Below are 18,874 nucleotides of genomic sequence, written 5' to 3' on the forward strand. Positions count from 1 at the left end.
TCCATTCTTAATTCAAAAAAGAGCATTTCATTTCAAACATCTTCAGGTTCAACTAGCTGTTGGCTTGAAAATCTCCAACATGAGAGCCAGTATCTTCTGGCATTTGTGGTACTTGAGGCTGGAGAACCAGCAGGAAGATCTGTCAGCTAAGGAATGCTTAGTTGTAGCAGCTGATTTTTTGATCTGCCAGTTTCTCTCAGTTTTCAAAGTAAAATTTCAGTTATTCAGTTCATTTGTGATTCAGTGAACCTAACTTTTGAAGCAGAATTGCAGTTATCTTTGCTTCATCAAAATTCATTTCTTCAAATGAAGCACCTCCTCTTCAGATTTCAGGTTTTTATCTTAAATGCAGCTATTCTTTTGCCTTCCAACCATGGTTCAGTGTTTTGTGTTTTGAGAGGTTTGAATTTACAGCTTTGTGTAGCCCTCTTACTAAATATAGTAGTTAGATTTTGCACAATTCAATGATATGTACTTGTTGCAGAAAGATGTATATGTGTGTGTGCATTTTTTTAAATGTATGTTAGATGTTCTGCTTGCTTAAGGTATTAAGGTATTAGGCTTAAGGTACTAGAAGTGCCTTAGGTATGTTTGGGGTCACAAGAAAACATTGATTAAAGTACATTTTGCTTAGTGTTGCTTCTTTGTTGCTATATTGTCTTCCATTGCTAGGGTGAACTGGCTTGTTCCTGGTTACTTTATTCTTTAAAGTTCTAGAATTACTCAATTTCAAGATCTAAAAAGTTTTTTTTCACGTATTAATTCCAGCAAAAAAATGCAAATTTACTTGTTATTTAGAAGTCCATATGATTGATCATATTATCAGAACTTTGTTACCATAACAAATAAGTTTTAGAATAAAGGTTTTTCCACAGACACAGAAAAAACTTTCACTATGTGACGCAGATGTAGCTTTTAAACCCTGCTCTAAGTGGTTAAACTAGTGGCTTTTGCTGCTTCAGCAGATTAAGAAAATGTTAGGATACTCATCTGGAAATAGGTACAGCTTGAACAGTTTAACCAAACCATTTATGTTTAAATATGCTTTTCAAACCGCATAGACTCAAATATATAAAGATATGAAATGTGACAATCCAGAAAAATGTGTGTGGTTTTGTTAGTATTTTAGTTTTAATAGCATATGCACAACAGTTTCCCAGGCGTTTTTTTTCTAAATGATAACCCTTTATCTGTCCAGCAAGATCACTAAATGTAAACTGTTTTGCCTAAGGGTATTTCAAAATATTGTTTCTTATGATATCAAAAAATGCTTATTTGATTGAATGCTTGTTTCTGAAACGAATGTGTGTGTTGCATTGCAGAAGTGGCACATCAAAGTGACTGGGATGGTATTGTTGCCTGTCATCAAGGGTATATAACCTGTACAACCTGGAACTATCAGAAAACTTCTATGGGAATTCATAAACTGAGGCCAGAAGAATTTAGCAAAAACAAGCCTGTTGATATATATGCAACAGTAAGTTTATTTAGGATAATATCAGTATTATGGTATATGCTGTTTTGATTTTATACAGAAGCAATATTTATAATGAAAAATCACTGTCTAGAGGTGTTTTAGTTTCTTTGCGGAGTTCTTTCTGATTGCTTAGTGTGTCCTGCTAACTGTTTTGCAATGTTATTAAGAGAAATGCTGCATATGCATTTTTTTCTTTAAGCGTACAGTCTAACTGAAGATTCAGTTTTTCAAATTCAGGTGGTTAAATGGTGTATATTTACCAATATTTTCTCATAATGACTTAGATTTGACTGTATGCCTATGATATACTTGTGCTGTGAATGCATATTGCTGAAGACACTTTTTTTTTCCTGGCAATGTAGAAAAGTGTATTTTCAAATTGCAGACAGGATAGTCTCTTTAAAATGCTTTGCAACTTGAGCTGGCCACCATGAAAGTCAAGCAGTCAATAAAAGATATATAAGTGTTTACTGAGGGTTTACCAGTTTTCAATACAAGTACTTTCTGTGGCACATGTAGTTCATATGCTGTGTGTTCATAGTACTGATTTATCTTAGAGTAAATTTTGTTTTTATGACATTATGCTTAGCATTTAAGTGGTAGATGAGTTCAGCTGTAAATACCTGTTTTCTCCTAACGGATTCGTTGTCTTTCTAAAGACATTAGACCATTGTTTCTCACTACTTAAGCTCTGTGTGAATTTAGCCTGTTTTGGTGTGCCATCGGCAGTACTGGTATTCAAGCAGAGTGGCAGTAGGTATGCTTGGTCCATATGTTAGGTACTGAAATCATAGATGCCTTCCTTGCTTATTTAAGTTACTCATTTAGATTACAACTTTGATGGTAGTAGGTATATTTCTGAATGAAAACGTCACCAAGTCAGTATTTCATTATCCTTCATAAGCATTCACTGCCTTATTTACTTGTTGCAGATTTGTTTATTTTAATATTTCCTCTCCACTGTTTAGAGATGTGATCTGTTGTTCATTCCATGGAACTTTCCTTGAAGTTTAATAAAAACATACAGTATTTTGCATTCCTATTATACATTAGTTATCTTCTAACAATTTTGCTAACTAGATAAACATTTTAAGAATCATTTTCATAATTCTTTTTTTCCCCCTCAAAGGCTGTTGACATTACCAGCTGTGGGAACTTTGCTGTAATTGGGATGTCAACAGGACGGGTAGATGTATATAACATGCAGTCTGGCCTTCACAGAGGGTGCTATGGCAAAGAAAGAGGTAGGAATTTCTAAAATATCGACTCTTAACAGAACAGCAATGATTTAGTATTCTGTCATCTGAGGAATCTAACATACTTTCCGAGTTGAATTTGGGAATGAATCCTTTCCATTTCTGTAACTACCTTATACTGTCGTAGCTTGTACTATAATCAGAAGTAATTTGAGACCTACTCTGAAGGACATGATCCCCCTTACTTTTAATAGCTGTGACATTAGCATCTGTTTCATTTTAATCAACATAAATTTGTCGGTTACCAGTATGTTTAGCACTAAAATGAGACCCTGAGGTCTCAGCTGTCTTTGAGATACTCACATATCCAGTACTTGGCTTCTTGTTATACTGTTCTTTCTCTGAGGTAGTTTCACATGTTTCGTGTGCCCTGCTTATAAATGAAAGAGTACTTTATATACTCAGGAAATGGAAATCCTAAGCAATTCCAGTTCTTTGCAAATACTTTTATCTAATTACCTAGCTGCAAACTTAGGACTTTATGTGAATAAAGGTGTTCATTTCCTTCCAGTGGTTGTGCACATATATATTTCATGTTGTGTATATTTGCTGCTGCTTTGTAAATCTGCAATTTATAGTAGGGCCCTTATAGTCTGATGTTTTTGGTTGTAGAAACAAAGAGTCCTGATGAACTTTTAAACCTTGATGGGATTCTAAAAGCCATCTAACTTAGGAAATCTCAAGCGGTTTCTTATAATATCATTATACCTTGGTAGTGGGATCAATTCTTTAAGTTTGGTTATGGCCAGTAAACCATAGGCATAGAATAAGAAATAAAATTTATCCAAAAACAGAGGAGCTGTGCCTTATCTTTACAATGCAGTATAAAGTTGTCGTGGGGGGGGGGGGGGGGGGTGGAAAAAAAACCACAAGACTTTGTGCAAGATCTGAAGCTGTAAATTCTGTGTGAAGTGGTCAAGTTCCTTGGAAAAAATCCTTAAATGATACAAAAAAAAGTCCCTTAAGTTTAATGTTCAAAAAAGCCTCCTAAATTGAAAACCTAATCTTCAGCTTCAACTATGCACAACTTTGTTGTTGTTATTTGAATTCTTTTGTATTCCTAGATGCTTACTTGAGTACAAGTTGGTTTTGTGTATTTGGTTTCTGTACCGATAAAATAAACAAAGACTTTAAAATTCAACTAGTCTTGTCAGGTCACTTTGGAATTGTTTGTCATATGCTTATGGCTCAGTTAATGTAGTTAAGCAAAGACAAACAGAACAGTATTCAGCTGTATGCTGATTTCTAAACTGTTTCAAGTCTGAAATAAAACTTTCTTTTTCCCCTTAATTTGCAGCACATGAGGGGTCCATAAGGGGGTTAGCAGTGGATGGATTAAACCAGCTGACAATCACAGCTGGTAGTGAAGGGTTAATTAAATTTTGGAAATTCAAAACTAAAGATCTAGTTCACTCCACTGATCTTTCATCTTCTCCAAGTGGAATTCTGCTTCACAGAGACAGGTAAGAAACTAAAGCTATTTCATACGCATATTGTTTTGCTGTGCATCTAAAAGTATAGGATGACAAATTTTCTAATGAAGTTTAAGTTTTTGGTGCTTGAAGTGCAACAGACTGCTAGTTGTCCAAGATGTAGTACTAGTCTGAAGGAGTGTGTAAATTGGTTTCTCTGAGATTATTTCAGGATAACAATATTTTTGGAGCAAGGTTATCGATGTTTTCCTTTTTTTAATCTCTGAGTATTCATGGTCATATGTGCTACTTATTCTTGGCAGTGGTATTCTGGGAATTGCCTTTGATGACTTCAGTATTAGTGTTTTCGATATAGAAACCAGGAAGATTGTCAGGAAGTTCTCAGGACACCATGGACGGATTAATGACATGGTAATTGTTAACTCACTGTAATAGGTGACGTATGCATGTGCTAAATTCATCTTAAAGACGATGGAATTCTTTACATATATTCAGTCACTGATTATTATATTCAGTGATGAACAGTGAAATAGTTTGGCCACATTCGTTTTCAAGTTAAAATATATCATGTTCAAATGGCAATGTATTTTTAATGTAGTTTGGGGTTTTACTATAGCCTTCCAAGAAGCTAATTTTGGGTTTAACAAAATAAAGCATTAGAAATAATGAAACTCAGGTTGAGCATAACATTCTGCTACAGTCCTGAACTGCGCATGTACAAAAAATAAACGAGGTAAATACATAGTATGAACAGATCTGAGATTATACAACACACTGATATTTCCTTATTTACATCTTGTGTAGTTGTGCTTTGTAGTGTTCATGGAAATACTTTATTTTTAGCTTCTGATTTAGTTTTTAGTGCAAGGAAGTATCTGATTTCTTCAGTTTTATACTAAGTGTTTTCTGTCATTAACGTAAAAATAAGGACCAAAATGCTTTCAGTTAAAGCCATATGTAACCTGTGTCAATATATTTAGACTTGTTCTGAAATAGCTTCTATTTTTGTCCTTTTCTCTCTTTAATAAGGTGTGTCAATTTTGTTCTATGGCCAGACTATTTCATGACGATCTTAGGGAGCAATCTAATCTTCAACTGTGTAAGAGAGAACTTCCTCACTTGTCAGTTGTGGCCTTAAATTTAGTATTTTATTTTAGACTTTCAGTCCTGATGGTCGCTGGCTAATAACTTCGTCAATGGACTGTACCATTAAGACTTGGGACCTTCCCTCCGGATGGTGAGTCAGTTGAAAAAGCTATAGCAAAACTTTTTATAGTTTGCTTTCTGTCTCTTAAATGGTAAAAAGTCATTCTTGATTGATTATGTCACCAAACTGTACTATATGATACTCAAAGGTATACGTGGGGAATGAGCACAGTATCCAGTATGTTAATTGTGTGCGATGCTAGCAGTCATAGAATTGTAGAACAGCTCAGGTTGGAAATGACCTTGTAAGATCCTAGCTTTCATGGAAAAGGTAGCCTAGATGGGATAATTTAGCACCCTGACCAGTTGCATCTTGAAAATCTACGGCAATGGTGATTCCCTGGGGAGGTTGTTACAGTGACTGTTCTCACTAGTAAAAATTTGTCATCCATCAAGCCAAAACATCTCCTGGTGCCACTTGTATCTTTTGCCCCTTGTCTTCTTCATGTGGCTCTGTACCAAGGGAGAGACTTCATCTTCTTCCTAGCCTCTCTAAGTACTGGAGTGGGGTCCCCTAGAGCCTTCCTTTCTCCAGAGTAGAAAGACCTAGTTCTTTCCCTTTACTCAAAGGTCAAGTGCTCCAGTCCTTTGGTCATCTCCATAGCCTTCCTTTGGACCTTCTTCAGTCTGTCTGCATCTTTTTTGAATTGTTGGAACCAGAACTGGGCACAGTACTCCAGGGGCAGCCTGAGAAGGACTGAGTAGAGTGGTATGATCACATCTCTATCTCTGCTAATGATGCCACTGCAGATGCAGCCTGATCTGATCCAATTTGCCTTTGTTGCTGTAGCAGCACACTGCTGACTCGTGCTCAGCTTGATGTCTGCCAGGACTCCCAGATCCCTTTCAGCAACCCTGCTCTTCAGCCACATAGATCCTAACTTGTTTTGGGATCTTTGGTTATGTCATTCCACATGCAAGACCTTGCACTTATATTCATTAAACTTCAGACAGTTCTTGCTTGCCTACTATTGCAGTCTGTCCAGGTCTCTCTGTAAGGCGGCTCTTCATTTTGAGAGGTCCACCTCACCCACCTAGTTTACTGTCATCAGCATACTTGGTGGAGGTACTTTCAATCCTGTCGTCCAGATCATTTATCTTCTAAACAGCATGGAGCCCAGAATCAATCACTGGGGGACCTGGCTTGTGACAGGCTGCCCACCCAAGCTACAACCATTGATCATCGCATTCTGGTTGTAGCCTGTTTGCCAATTTCCTACCTGTCTCCCAGACCACCCAGCCAAGTCTGTATCTAGCCAGTTTGGCTAGAAGGCTGTGGTAAACGTTGTTGAGTGCTTTGCTGAAGTCCAGGTAATTAATATCCACTGCTCTTGTTACTTTGTTGTAGGAGGTGGCCAGGTTAGTCAGGCATGATTTGCCTTTGGTAAATCTGAATCTGTGTTGTTTTTTCGCAATCACCTGCTTCAGTTGGCTTGCAACAGTTCCTAGGAGGACTCATTCCTTTACTTTCCCAGGGATTGCAGTAAGACATGTAAGAGGGCACATACTTTCCTGGGCCCTCTTTTGGGCCCTTTGTGTGGATATGTGGCATTTGCCATCTTCCGGTCATCAAGGACATCCTCTGATTTCCACTTTCCAAAGATCATAGACAGGTGTTGCAACAATGTCAGCCACTTTTCTTAAAACCCTGGGGTGGATTCCATCTGGGCCCATAGGTTTATGTGAGTTTAGCCCTTTCTAGAGGCCAGAAACCAGCCCTTCCTGCACTGCTGATGGGTCAACACATGAGTAGTAGTCATAGCTCTTTCCTCCTGAGATCTGGGTCCAGCTGCACCAGTAAAGACAGGTGAAGAAGGTATTGAGAACCTCTGCTTTGACAGCATTATTTGTAAGTAGTTCCCCTGCAATATTTAGTAACGGGCCTGTGTCTTTCTTATGTTTCTAATTACTGTTCATGTATCTGAGGGACCCTTGTTCTTCTTGACATCTTCAGCCAGTTTCATTTCTTGTGGAGCCTTAACCTTTCTGACTGCATCTCTGCATATCCTAGCAAGGCTCTTGTCCTTAATGAGTATCTGGCTACCTTTCCATAGCTGGTATGCTTCTTTTCCTTTTAAGCATACCCAAAAGCTGGTCATTAAACCAGGACAGTCTCTTGTTCTGCCTTCTTTCTTTCCCATTGTCAGGGATGGATGGTTCTTCTGCCTCCAGGACACTGTTCTTGAATAACCTTGAATAATGTCATCTTGGTTTGTGAGCGGTAAATAGAGTGGTGTACTGTTCCTAGTCATGTCCAGCATTAGTGGCAAGAAGTAGTCTTCAGTACATTCCAGGAACCAGACAGACAACTTGTTCACCGCTATGTTATTTTCCAAACAAATGTCCAAGTAATCAAAGTCACCCATGTGGACTGGGTTCTGTGCCTTTTTTTTGGGAATACAGATTAGCGATGCCTTGAAGATATGATGAAGTCTGGAGTTGTCATATAAGTATGAATAAGTGTGAATTTTTCTGGAAGTAGCTCCATAATCTAAATGGAGATTGCTTAAAGTGAAGGCTTTCTGATATGCTGAAGTATTAATCCATTTCATTTTCTGAATAGAAGCCCGTTCTCACCTACGTTCATTTTAACATATGATAAGCTTTGCTTCAGAACTGCAAGAAGTTCTGATGAAGCTGAAATCCAGACAGGTATATGACACGAACTGATTTTGAAAATGATTAGATTAAATTTTTATTTGAGAAAATTTGTAAATTTTCTTAAAATTTTATTTTAAGAAAAGGTTTTCCTGTAACTGTAGGCTGAGGAATATATTGAAAAGGAACAGCTCTTAATATCAAGTCAGATACTTGTTTTACTTTTACTGTAGCATGTTTGCTGCTCAGTAGAAGAATGGAATTATAAACTGTGCATTCTAAAGATTGAGCTTTGATATTGAAAAGATAGAAAATGATTAACATGGCTAATACGAAAACATGATTAACATGACAAAGTCTTAAGTTACAAAAATACCTACTGACTTTAATATATGTCATACCATTTACTTATTGAAAATCTGTTCTTACTTGAGAATGCAGCTTAACTGTTCATGCTTGTTTATGTAGGGCTTTATGAGAATTGGGGAAAAATTACCAATTTATGTAGAGGTGCTTACAAGCAGGAACCTTGGTGTTACTCAGTTTTCTTTCTGCAGTACACCTTCCATAGACACACACTGTGTGAAAATCATGGGCATGTCTCACATTGCCCTTCCAAGATGGAGAGATTTTTTTTCCTAACTCTGTAATTTTAATCATGGCTTAAATTCCATAGGTAAGGAAGACTTGATTAAATTTATTGTTACTTCTGTTTTTCATTTGTTTCTTATGGCTACTTTATTGAACAATAATTCTCAGCTACTGATAAAGATTGTGGTAAAAGGATGGATTTACAACTAAAAGCAGCATTTATGGTAAATCTTCCAGCCATTGTACACTCACTGATAATGTTCTAGCACTTAACTGGTTTAGTGTTTGTATATTTTGTTGGAAGTAGTGAATTATGTGGCTCCTACCTGATTAACTTTTTACTTGTAATGTGTGTCTAGCAGCATGCAAATGAAATTAAAAGTTCTATTGAAGGTACAAAAGTGGATTTCTAAAGTTGATTCGTCAAACCTTTGTAAAAGTGTTGAGTACCTAAGAAAAGATGTGCTCCCAAGATTTTACATTTTAAACTGCTCTTTTACATTAATATATTTCTGTGAACAGAACAGATTTGTGGAACTAGCTGCTGTCATTGATTCTCACTTTACTTTTGTTTTTTGTCTGTAAAGAGCAATCTCTTCATTCATGCTTTCCATTCAGTTTTTATTGTTTCTGTCAATGAGCTACTTGTCATATTCAATTACTTTTAAGTTTTCTGTAATAGTAAATGGAATGATCAAGAAACAATATATATCATGTAAAAGTTCTTGTAATGTCAAGAGAAAATACTGAAAATGATCAAATTTTGCACGGTACTGTTCGTTCTGTACTTTATGGACATTAGACCCTAGTTTTAATCAGGTGTGCTTATGAAGTATCTGAAGGGAGTGAATTGACAGCTAATGTCAGCGAACTAAAAGATGAGTTCAGACCAGCATGGGCCTTACTGGAAGTATGAAACTTATTGGCGCTGAAAACGTTAGCATTAGATCTAAGGAAATGAATGTGTACAGATGGTTCAGCATATTTTCCACAAAATATGGGTGTGTAAGGAGGTAGCATAAGTATTCCACCTGTAGCTGGTGTCAAAAAAAATTATAGAGGTACATGGCTTGTTGCCCAGTGCCATTCATTTGCTAAGTTTGTTTGTGTTGTATTTGAATGCTTCTAATGTGCTGGCATATGTGCTTCCACTGTCCTGTTTGCATTCAGTCCTGTTTGTGCTGTAACTCAGATATGTATAGGAAAAAAAGTTTATTTTGTTCAGGTTTTCTTTGTTCTCTTCTCTCTTTAGCCTCATAGATTGCTTTCTGCTAGACTCTGCAGCAGTGAGTCTTACTATGTCTCCTACAGGAGATTTTCTAGCTTCAGCACATGTGGATGATCTTGGAATTTATTTGTGGTGAGTATGTAACATAACTATTTCTGCACAGAACTTCAAGTGGGGAGGAATTCTTATAACATCTTCATGGCAAATATATGATTGTTCTACAAAGTATCATCTCAAGAGTTTTATTATATTAATTTCTAAAAGAGTGAGGTATTCTCCACTGTTGTGATCTATAAATCTTTAAATCTCTTGTTGTTAAGATACTCTGATAATTAAATAGTCTTTTTTTATTTCCGTTTCTTATTCTAAAGAATTCCTGGTATGCCATTCCTAAAGTTTTTCCTTGGCTCTTCTCTACTTTTTTTCTGCCCCTTTTAAATGTCAGTGTCATGCAGTGTCACCATCCAAAGGACTAGTTTTCTTTTCCTTGTATACAACGTTGTCTGAGACATCTTGGTAGAATTTGGAGATTATGATTATTTGTTTATTATTGATAGATCAGCACAGGTGTAAAAATGCATTTTAGTTCGTTTTTATAGGGATTTAAAACAAATGGCTGGTTAGATCTAGGACTAATGTAACAGACCATTTAATACATTTGTTGTGGTTGTTTTTTTCTTCTTCTTTCTTTGGCAGATAGATCTATCTTCTTTGGCTGTAGTTTTACCTGAGAGGTGTTCACTTGTTAGACCTTTCTGTGTTTAAGTAAAAGTGCTTTATTGTGAATAATGGCAAATGTTTTCTTATTTACTCCTAGTTTGTATTGACAGAAAGTCATTGTCAGAATTGCTTGTGTGCAGGTTCCAAATTCAAAGAACATTTGCTAAATGTACTACTCTGAAATTACGTGAAAGCAGGATGTTCATTTATATTTGCATAATATATTGCACATACTAAGTACAAGCAAGTTTTTTAGGTAATTTTGCCATTTCAAATAAATAATACAGAAATTGTCAGTACCTGAAGTAATTTCATTTATATTGCCATAGTTTCAGACATTTTGACGATGTGTATCATCACATATCATTTTGTGTTTATCTAATAAATAATTTTTCCTCATCTTGAATAGAATCTGGTGAATAGTCAAAGTGCAGTAGTATTAGACTGCAGTAGAATTCTGTCTAAAATGTTTGTTCCCATTCACATGAAACTTGCTTTAAAAGTGGCTGTCTTATTTTCCAGGTCAAACCGTTCTCTGTATTCACTTGTTTCTTTACGGCCCCTTCCAGCAGACTATGAACCTTCTATGGTAACACTCCCTGGCACTTGCCCTCTGCAAGGTAATCTTGAATACATTCTGTTTGATGAATTTCAAATAGAAGACACTTTTCGTTTCCTCAGTGAAAACTTAGTGCGTCTTAACATTCTGTTTCTGAACTTTTCCTACTGTTTCTATCATTTTTGGCATTCTTTGGCATACTCTTTGTGTGCTAATATTACTTACTAAAATCTGTTAATGTTTCTACATTCAGACATACATAATTACATTGTGATTATTTCCACTTACTTAAGTAGATTTTGTGGGTAATAACAGAGCTTGTGCTATTTGCTTGCTTTCTTTAAGCCCAGACTGCTGTTAAGTACCTTCAGTTGTGACATCCGTGAGCATTTTGAAATAAATACTACTGCTTGGCAGCAGGAAGGAGGTTGTTGTTTGTTCCCCTTTCCTCCAATGTTTTTGTCTGCATTTATGCCATGGTACTTTGTGCTGTATGTTATCACATTGGCAACAGGACTGGGTTCAGCTCACACGCCACATTCCTGTGTTGGTTTTCTAGTGTAAAAAAAAAGGCCTATGCTGGATTTTTAACACATTTAGTAGAAATAGTTGTGTTGAAGGCCTCTAGATGGAGATCTTGTCTGCTAAATTTTGCAGTTCTCCTAAGGCTGAGTACATACATTTCGGTCTCCATCAGGAGGAGAGACACACCTAGCTATTGACTGCACAAAAGAGCAACGAACCCCACTCTGCGTTAAGTGCTTCATTAAGCAAATACTTATTTCAGATACTTGAATTAGAAAAATGGGATTTTGCCCCAAATTTTTTAATGTTTTAATCTGTGAACTGATTCTGGCTGAATGCTTGAATTCAGTTTGTCTTCAGCTAGTGTACGTTTTTTGTTTGGATGCTCAAAGCTTTCGTTTCATTTTCCTTTATGCCTTTAGGCTTTTCTATCACATTGATGTTTTCAGCCATGTAGTACTGTGCAAAAAGAAAGCAGAAAGTGAAGGCATTTTCTTTGCAGATTTATCTTGTCAGTCTTTAAAATTTTGTCTATTCAGTTCTACATTTTAGCCATAATTGTTCTCAACTTAGTATTTCACTGGGTTGACAAAGTTTGTTTCTGTGGTTTGTCAGCAATTTGTTACACTAGCACCCATATATATAGCTCCTGTATGCATGTTTAAAACAAAAAGCGAAAGAAACAATTGTGGTTTTATTTTCATTTTTTTTAAAGTTAAGTATGTATGTTCATAAAAGATATCTGTTTTTGAAAGATGTGGATGTGGCAGAAGGTGAAGAAACATATGATGAAATGATAGAATATGAGTCGCCTGAGCAATTGGGAGAACAGCTGGTGACCCTTTCCTCATTACCTGAATCAAGATGGAAAAACCTCCTCAATCTTGATATTATCAAGGTAATAATATTAGGCACACCATTGTTTATTGTAGTATTCAGATGGTGTTTTTTAAGAAGTGGGTTTAAAAAAAAAAAAAAAGCTGTTTCTTCTGTAGTGCAAAACGGTTGTCCTAACTTGGGTATTCAATAATTCTTCCTTCTTAAGAATTTCTTTATTAACTCTTGCCATTATTATTTCCACAATATACAAAATAGCTATCTGTACCAGGTATGTCAATGCAGTTTATGCATGCTCCTAAATCTGTTCTAAGTTTTGCCTTCAAACAACTGACAGCCATTCCTATTAACCAAAAAAGAGAGAATTTGAAAAAAATACTTGCATACAGCCAGATGCCTGATACCTGACTTTGACCTATGAGCTGCATTTATCTATTCGCAACACTTGATCGTACTTTTCTGATACTGTTCAGGATTTTGAAACAGAAGACTGCAAAAGACTACTTTTCACAGTTTCTGGGATTTGATGTTGTCCTAAATAATAGCTTCATATTCAGTAGCAAAACATGTTTTTCTGTATGTTTACTTTTCAGTTAATCCTAGTAGTATATGTGAAATTCTAAAAATTCATCTCTTTACAAAAAAAATTCTCACTTGTTCTTGCTATGATTGACTTTATTCAAATATCTAATTAACAGAAAAAAAACAAACCAAGAGAGCCACCAAAAGTTCCGACGTCAGCCCCTTTCTTCATCCCAACAGTTCCTGGTCTTATACCCCGATATGCTGCTCCAGAGCAAGAAAATGATGCACAGGTAAAAACAAGACTCAATATAATAGTGTTTATCTAGTATATTTTTACAACAAAATCTTAAATAAATTTTTAGTCCTAACAAATCTTGCTAAAGGATTTACAATACTATTTTTAGTGCATCTACATTAATGCTTTCTTTCTTGGAGCCTTTTATCCTGTCAAGAAAATAATCTAATTGAGATGTAAAAATATGTTTGCATATTCATGTATGCTCACTTACTCTTTCATGGTCTAGTCAAAGGTGGTAAACATCGGAGTGCTGGCACAGAAGTCTGATTTCTACATTCATCTTGAAGAAGCCCTGAGCACTAACAAATGTAAGTTGAGAAATTTCACTGAAAATTCCACTGTTACTACAAGCTAGTAATATTTTGAAAAGTTTGATTTCTAATGCCAAAATTGTAACGTGTGAGGGGTAAAATACAGGTACTACAGTAGCAAAAGCAAAAAGAAGGTCTGCTATGTATGAAGCTGAGTAATACATAGATAGGTGATCTTTATCAGAGAAACATTGTTACTCTAGCTTGCTTGCAGCATGGATCCAAGTTCTGGCTAAAAGCTGTATATAGAAAGCAGGTAAGGTTATTAAGATATTTCTGCAGATTGGGATGCTCTCGTCCAGAAAAAAAAAAAAAAAGCTCTGTATTATTGGTAATGTAAGAAAGGAAGGGAATGATCTGGTAAGTAATAATCTGGGGGTTCACAGAAACATGAGAAATATCATTTGCTTAATGAGTTCTATTTTCAAAGGCTACTTCACTAGACATTCACCAAATTTACTTTTAGTAATTGTTGTTCCTTTACAATTATAAGCTTTAGGAAGAAGTAGCTCACTTAAATAATCTGTTGGATTTTTTTTGACATTCAGTTCATCTTGAAATTCAGTCACTTAAGGTGCTGATGGGATTGACTGTACCTATTTTTTTCTCTTAAACTGTGTTGCTACAAAATTATTGAAATATGGATTTTTGGAAACAGTTGGCAATATAGCTGACCTGGAAACTTAAAGGGACAGCTACTGGAAGCTTTTTTATGAGGCAGTTCTGCTGGGAATTTTTCCTACCCCTTCTTAAACTCTTTTGAGATGAATGGCTTACTCAGATGCACTTGAAACGTGTTGTCTGCTTACTTTATTATGGCCATCTGTCACAAGCAAGGTGTGTTTTTTATTCTGTGTTTTTAGTATGTCAATTGACAGTATTCTATTAAGCTGTTTCAGAGCTGCCCAGGGAAGAGTGAAACACAAGGTGAAAATACAAAAACCTAATCAAGCAACTACTAGATAGCTGCAACAGGTAGCAAGCACATAGTGGTCCCCTTGGCTGCCCTCAGGCAATATATCTCCTGTAAGGCTAGTGTGCTGCAGGGTCTGTGCTGTAATCCCAGTCCAGGGAATCTGTTGATTCAGACCTGTGACACTGCTGATGTGTAGCATGGCTCTGTGCTTGCTAGTTTACAGGTGCCTCTTCCAAAGGCAAGTAGGCCGTGCGTATAAGTAGTAGCATACTAGAAGCCATCGTGGTTTACTGCTGGGATGGAGATAGGGTTTTGCACCACAGAGCAAGGCTGTAAAACACGGGCACCTTTTCCATGATTCCACCTTAAGATGGGCACCTTTTCCATGTTGAATGTGTACCAATTTCATAGCATGTTCCTCGTTTTTTTTAATCTGTCACAGCACAAAAATTATTTAATGCATCTTTTTAGTACTGTTAATGTCACAACTGCGCTTTAGTGAATGATTTTCAGAGAAATCAAATATTCATGAGTGGAATCAAATCTAAACCACCAAAGAAACACTAGCCAGTGCCTGATACCATTAGTTACAATGATACAGGAGTATAAGAAGCTGCTTCTTAGCAACTTCAGAAACTGAAATATTAATCATAAGACAACATTTAAAATTTTCCTACCAACAGCTATGTTTGCAAACCTGTATTTTCATTGCTGCATTTCTAAAACAGTCAATTCTCAAAGATCCAGCAGTATTGTAGAATCATGAGGAAAAACATTTACGAAGACGCATTGTAAATTTCATGCATTTCTACCAGGAAGGATTCCCCCTCTTCTCCAGAAAAGCAGGAGGAATTTACTTGATGAGCAATAATTCCCTTTTCCCAGATTGTTTGACCTCTCTTTATGTCAGTAGCAGTAAACACTAAAGATCCCTAGTAAACCTTGTGTTTGGTTTGTCTCTTCTAGGATATGTTTTTAGTAACAGCTCAAAATACAAGTTTATACTTTTTTTGACAAAAAAATACAAAGTGACTGTTATCTTGTTAATCAGACATTGTGTTCATCTTAAGACGCAGAAATGAAAGAAAAATTAGAAAAATCCAAAGATGTTACTTGTATTTCTCAAGGTGATTTACAAAAAAAAAAAAAAAAAGCATTTTCATCATTAGAGATGTATTTCTCTGAGGACTGTGATGAGAAAGTAAGTTAAATGCAGGGTGGCATTTTGTGGAAAGCAAAAAGTAAAGAAACAGTAGAAATTTGAGCTATTACTTATATATATTGCAAGAATTTTGAAGTGCACGTGACAGATTTCAAAGAATCTGTTATACACTTTTGTTACTGGTAATGTATTGCTTGATGCTTTAACACAGATGCAGCTCCACTTAACATGCTGAAAGACTTGGGACCATCTAATATTGAGATAGAACTAAGGAGTTTGGCCCCCGAAGGTGGTGGCTCTGTGGAGGTGATGCTAAGCTTTTTGAGAATGATTGGGATGATGCTGAACAAGAAGTACAACTTTGAACTTGCTCAAGCATACCTTGCGCTATTTTTAAAGGTAAACATGTTCTTTTAAAATTTGATTTTAGTCCTGTATAAAGTGGTCACTGTCCCATAAAACAATGTAAAAGCTGTGCAAAATGTCTGCTTGAAAGAATTACCTTAAATGATTTCTGTTTGGGATGGTTTGCAAATGACTTGGAGAGTGCATTGGATAATTTGACAGTTCATCAGGTCACAGTCAAGTAAATAAGTATAATGAAGAGGACTGTGCCAGACAGGTTTTATTCTAGTATTTGTTACTTAGGATTGTTTTATTATCTGTAACATAACTAACTTGTTAATGGTTGTTAGCTGGTAAATTAAGATTTGTTATATTTTAAGTAATTCGAAGCACGATGGCTTTGCATGTCAATGGGCTATCATTCTTCTGTTAACTGTTAAGCTTCATAGAACTAATAAAGTTAATTGTAGATGTGTGGAAATTAGAAAGTTATTGTGATAAAATGCAACAGCAGTTACTCTTAAAGTGGTTCTGTAGAAGATTTAAACCTTTCTGATACTCTGCTGTATGAAATTGTGGGAAAGCAATTACTTTCAGTTTGATAGGAGAGTTGTTATGAACATTCAGACATATGATGTTATTTAACTGAGAATATCTCAGCAGAATTAGTGCAGGTATTGATTTTATGCCAGACAAATAGGAGTTTATTCTTGGTCTTTTCTTTCTGTTGGGTTTAAATGGAATGCATGGGGCTTTCTCCACAAGAACAAGTAGTGCAGATCAATAGGAGTAGGTCTGTAGAGTAAAACACTTTAGGATGAGGTAACGATGATGAATTTTATGCCTATTTGTTACTAGTTTGTTTACTATTAGTCTTGTTCCATGGACTGGATATAATTAATAGTTGAATAGGTGGTAGAATTCATCTTTCTGTTCAGTTTTGTATTAAAGAAATTCAGTTCATGTGTTAGGGACAGCTATGGGCCTTACAAATGTACTCCCAATGTGAACTATAGCAGAATAATATAAATTCACCCTGAGTTATGTGGACGCCAATATCTTTTGCTGTGGATTGGACAGAAAACAGCTCTGATCTTAGCGAGACTTCTAGATTTATACTGTAGTTGGGAAAATAACTGTTCAATCCATTAATAATATGGTAAATAATATACTGGCTTTCTACAGGATTGAAATACAGCTTCTCTTTTTGCTTTACCAAGATTACTATTTATTATATAAAGAAAGATACCATCTCCCCATATCAGTAGAATACTCCAACAGCATTCTTCTTGAATTATGCAACGCCGATAATTAAAATAGTAATTCTGGTTGATCTCAGGGCATCCGTTTCATCTTTCTAGCCCAAAAATTAATTTGTGATGCAGGTTTTGGAAAGAGTGGGAAGTTACTCTATAGAAGTGTATGATTAAGATAGATTCAGCAGCAGCAGTACAACTAGTAAAGCAGTAAAATATTTAAGATATTTTGCTGCCTTAGCCACCTAATACATATATGGGTGGAAAACAGCTTCTGAAAGACTAGCAAAACAGAGTCAGGATTAAATGGAAGGAGTTAAAAGGAGAAGTATCCTTCATTTACTCAGGACTTTCCTGAAAGCACAGTATTGGAATTGGATGAAGAAGCTGATACTCTGAATGTGGATCGTCTCTGTATGTTTCACTAACTGCTTTTTTTCTATTATTATTATTTTTAGTTACATCTTAAGATTGTCTCATCAGAGCCAAGCCTCCTGGAAGAAGTATCCAGATTGTCAACTCAACTTGAAGAAACCTGGATTCATTTGCGAACTCTGTTCAATCAGAGTTTGTGTGTCTTAACATACATGAAAAGTGCTTTACTGTAAATTATTTAAGAGTTTTGACGATATAAAAATCCCCTCAGAAAAATAGTACAACTTATTGCCAAAAATACTGGATTAGAAGAATTATACTGGGAATTCTGATGCTGTATTTTATTCATCTGTTTATGGCAAAGTATTTTAGAACATGCATAACTGAATATTTTGTTCAGTTCAGGCAAAAAGTAGTATGTGCCACTTAAATAGGTGTGTTGCATTAGTTTCTGTTATCAATGAATGAACGGTTGGAAGACCGTAGATAAGGTAACTAGTTATGTTTTCATGACCAAAAATGTAAATCAGAAAGAAGAAATACAAACAAAAACTGGGAGTATATTTTCTGTACAGGAGACCAAAACTTCTATTGTGCTTAATAAATCAGTATTGTTGATGCAAAAATAAAAAGCAACTGAATTACTAACAAATTCTTAACGTTGGTTTAAGTTAGCAGAGGAATATAAAAATTTGTATCCCTCTAAAATCAGAGTGCTTTTTGTATAAAGTTTGTAAAAGTTCTTCTCATGTTGGCAAACTATGTTCACTGTTTTGCTTCAGACACTTACTTCTGACACCAGGGATTTCTAGCTGCACTGCAAATAATGGAAGTTCAAAAAAAAAGAAAACTTTTTTTTATAACAAGTTTCTTAGTGTAATTTTGTAGGCTGAATTTCTGATGAAATTAGGATTATTTTCTTAAGACTGAAAATTACAGAAATAAAAGCTTAGACTTTTGAGAAATATTTTATGAGTCAGATTTTATGAATTGTTATGTAGGTTTGAAATGATAATATTTGGGAAGAGTTTGGGAACTTCTGAGAGAGATATCTTGAATTTTGCTGTTCAAGAATACTGCCTACTGATAAAGACCCTTGCTGTTATTTCATGTGCTCCAGCTTAGAGACATAGTATAACATGCAATTTTTATGAGAGTACGTGAAAGATGGGTTCATTGCATTTGGCATGAACCCATCTGACTGAAATGATCATGTAGTTTCATTCTTCTATGTATGTGATTATTTTTTTTTATGC

At 35.6% G+C, this 18,874-nt stretch overlaps 1 protein-coding gene across 1 annotated transcript in view; it reads left to right on the forward strand.

The window, feature by feature from the left end:
* WDR36 (WD repeat domain 36) overlaps positions 1-18,585 on the forward strand; it is a 32,784-nt gene extending 14,199 nt beyond the window's left edge. Inside the window, exons 12-23 of the mRNA XM_040541151.1 lie at positions 1,323-1,477; positions 2,607-2,721; positions 4,031-4,196; positions 4,469-4,577; positions 5,324-5,403; positions 9,814-9,921; positions 11,032-11,129; positions 12,349-12,491; positions 13,129-13,245; positions 13,480-13,561; positions 15,854-16,041; positions 17,702-18,585. Of these exons, the coding sequence (XP_040397085.1) occupies positions 1,323-1,477; positions 2,607-2,721; positions 4,031-4,196; positions 4,469-4,577; positions 5,324-5,403; positions 9,814-9,921; positions 11,032-11,129; positions 12,349-12,491; positions 13,129-13,245; positions 13,480-13,561; positions 15,854-16,041; positions 17,702-17,851 (1,511 nt within the window). The 3' untranslated portion in view covers positions 17,852-18,585. The remainder of the gene's footprint in view (positions 1-1,322; positions 1,478-2,606; positions 2,722-4,030; positions 4,197-4,468; positions 4,578-5,323; positions 5,404-9,813; positions 9,922-11,031; positions 11,130-12,348; positions 12,492-13,128; positions 13,246-13,479; positions 13,562-15,853; positions 16,042-17,701) is intronic.
* The last annotated feature ends 289 nt before the right edge of the window (positions 18,586-18,874 follow it).

This window comes from Cygnus olor, chromosome Z (assembly GCF_009769625.2).
Source record: "Cygnus olor isolate bCygOlo1 chromosome Z, bCygOlo1.pri.v2, whole genome shotgun sequence".
NCBI classification, from domain to species: Eukaryota; Metazoa; Chordata; class Aves; order Anseriformes; family Anatidae; genus Cygnus; species Cygnus olor.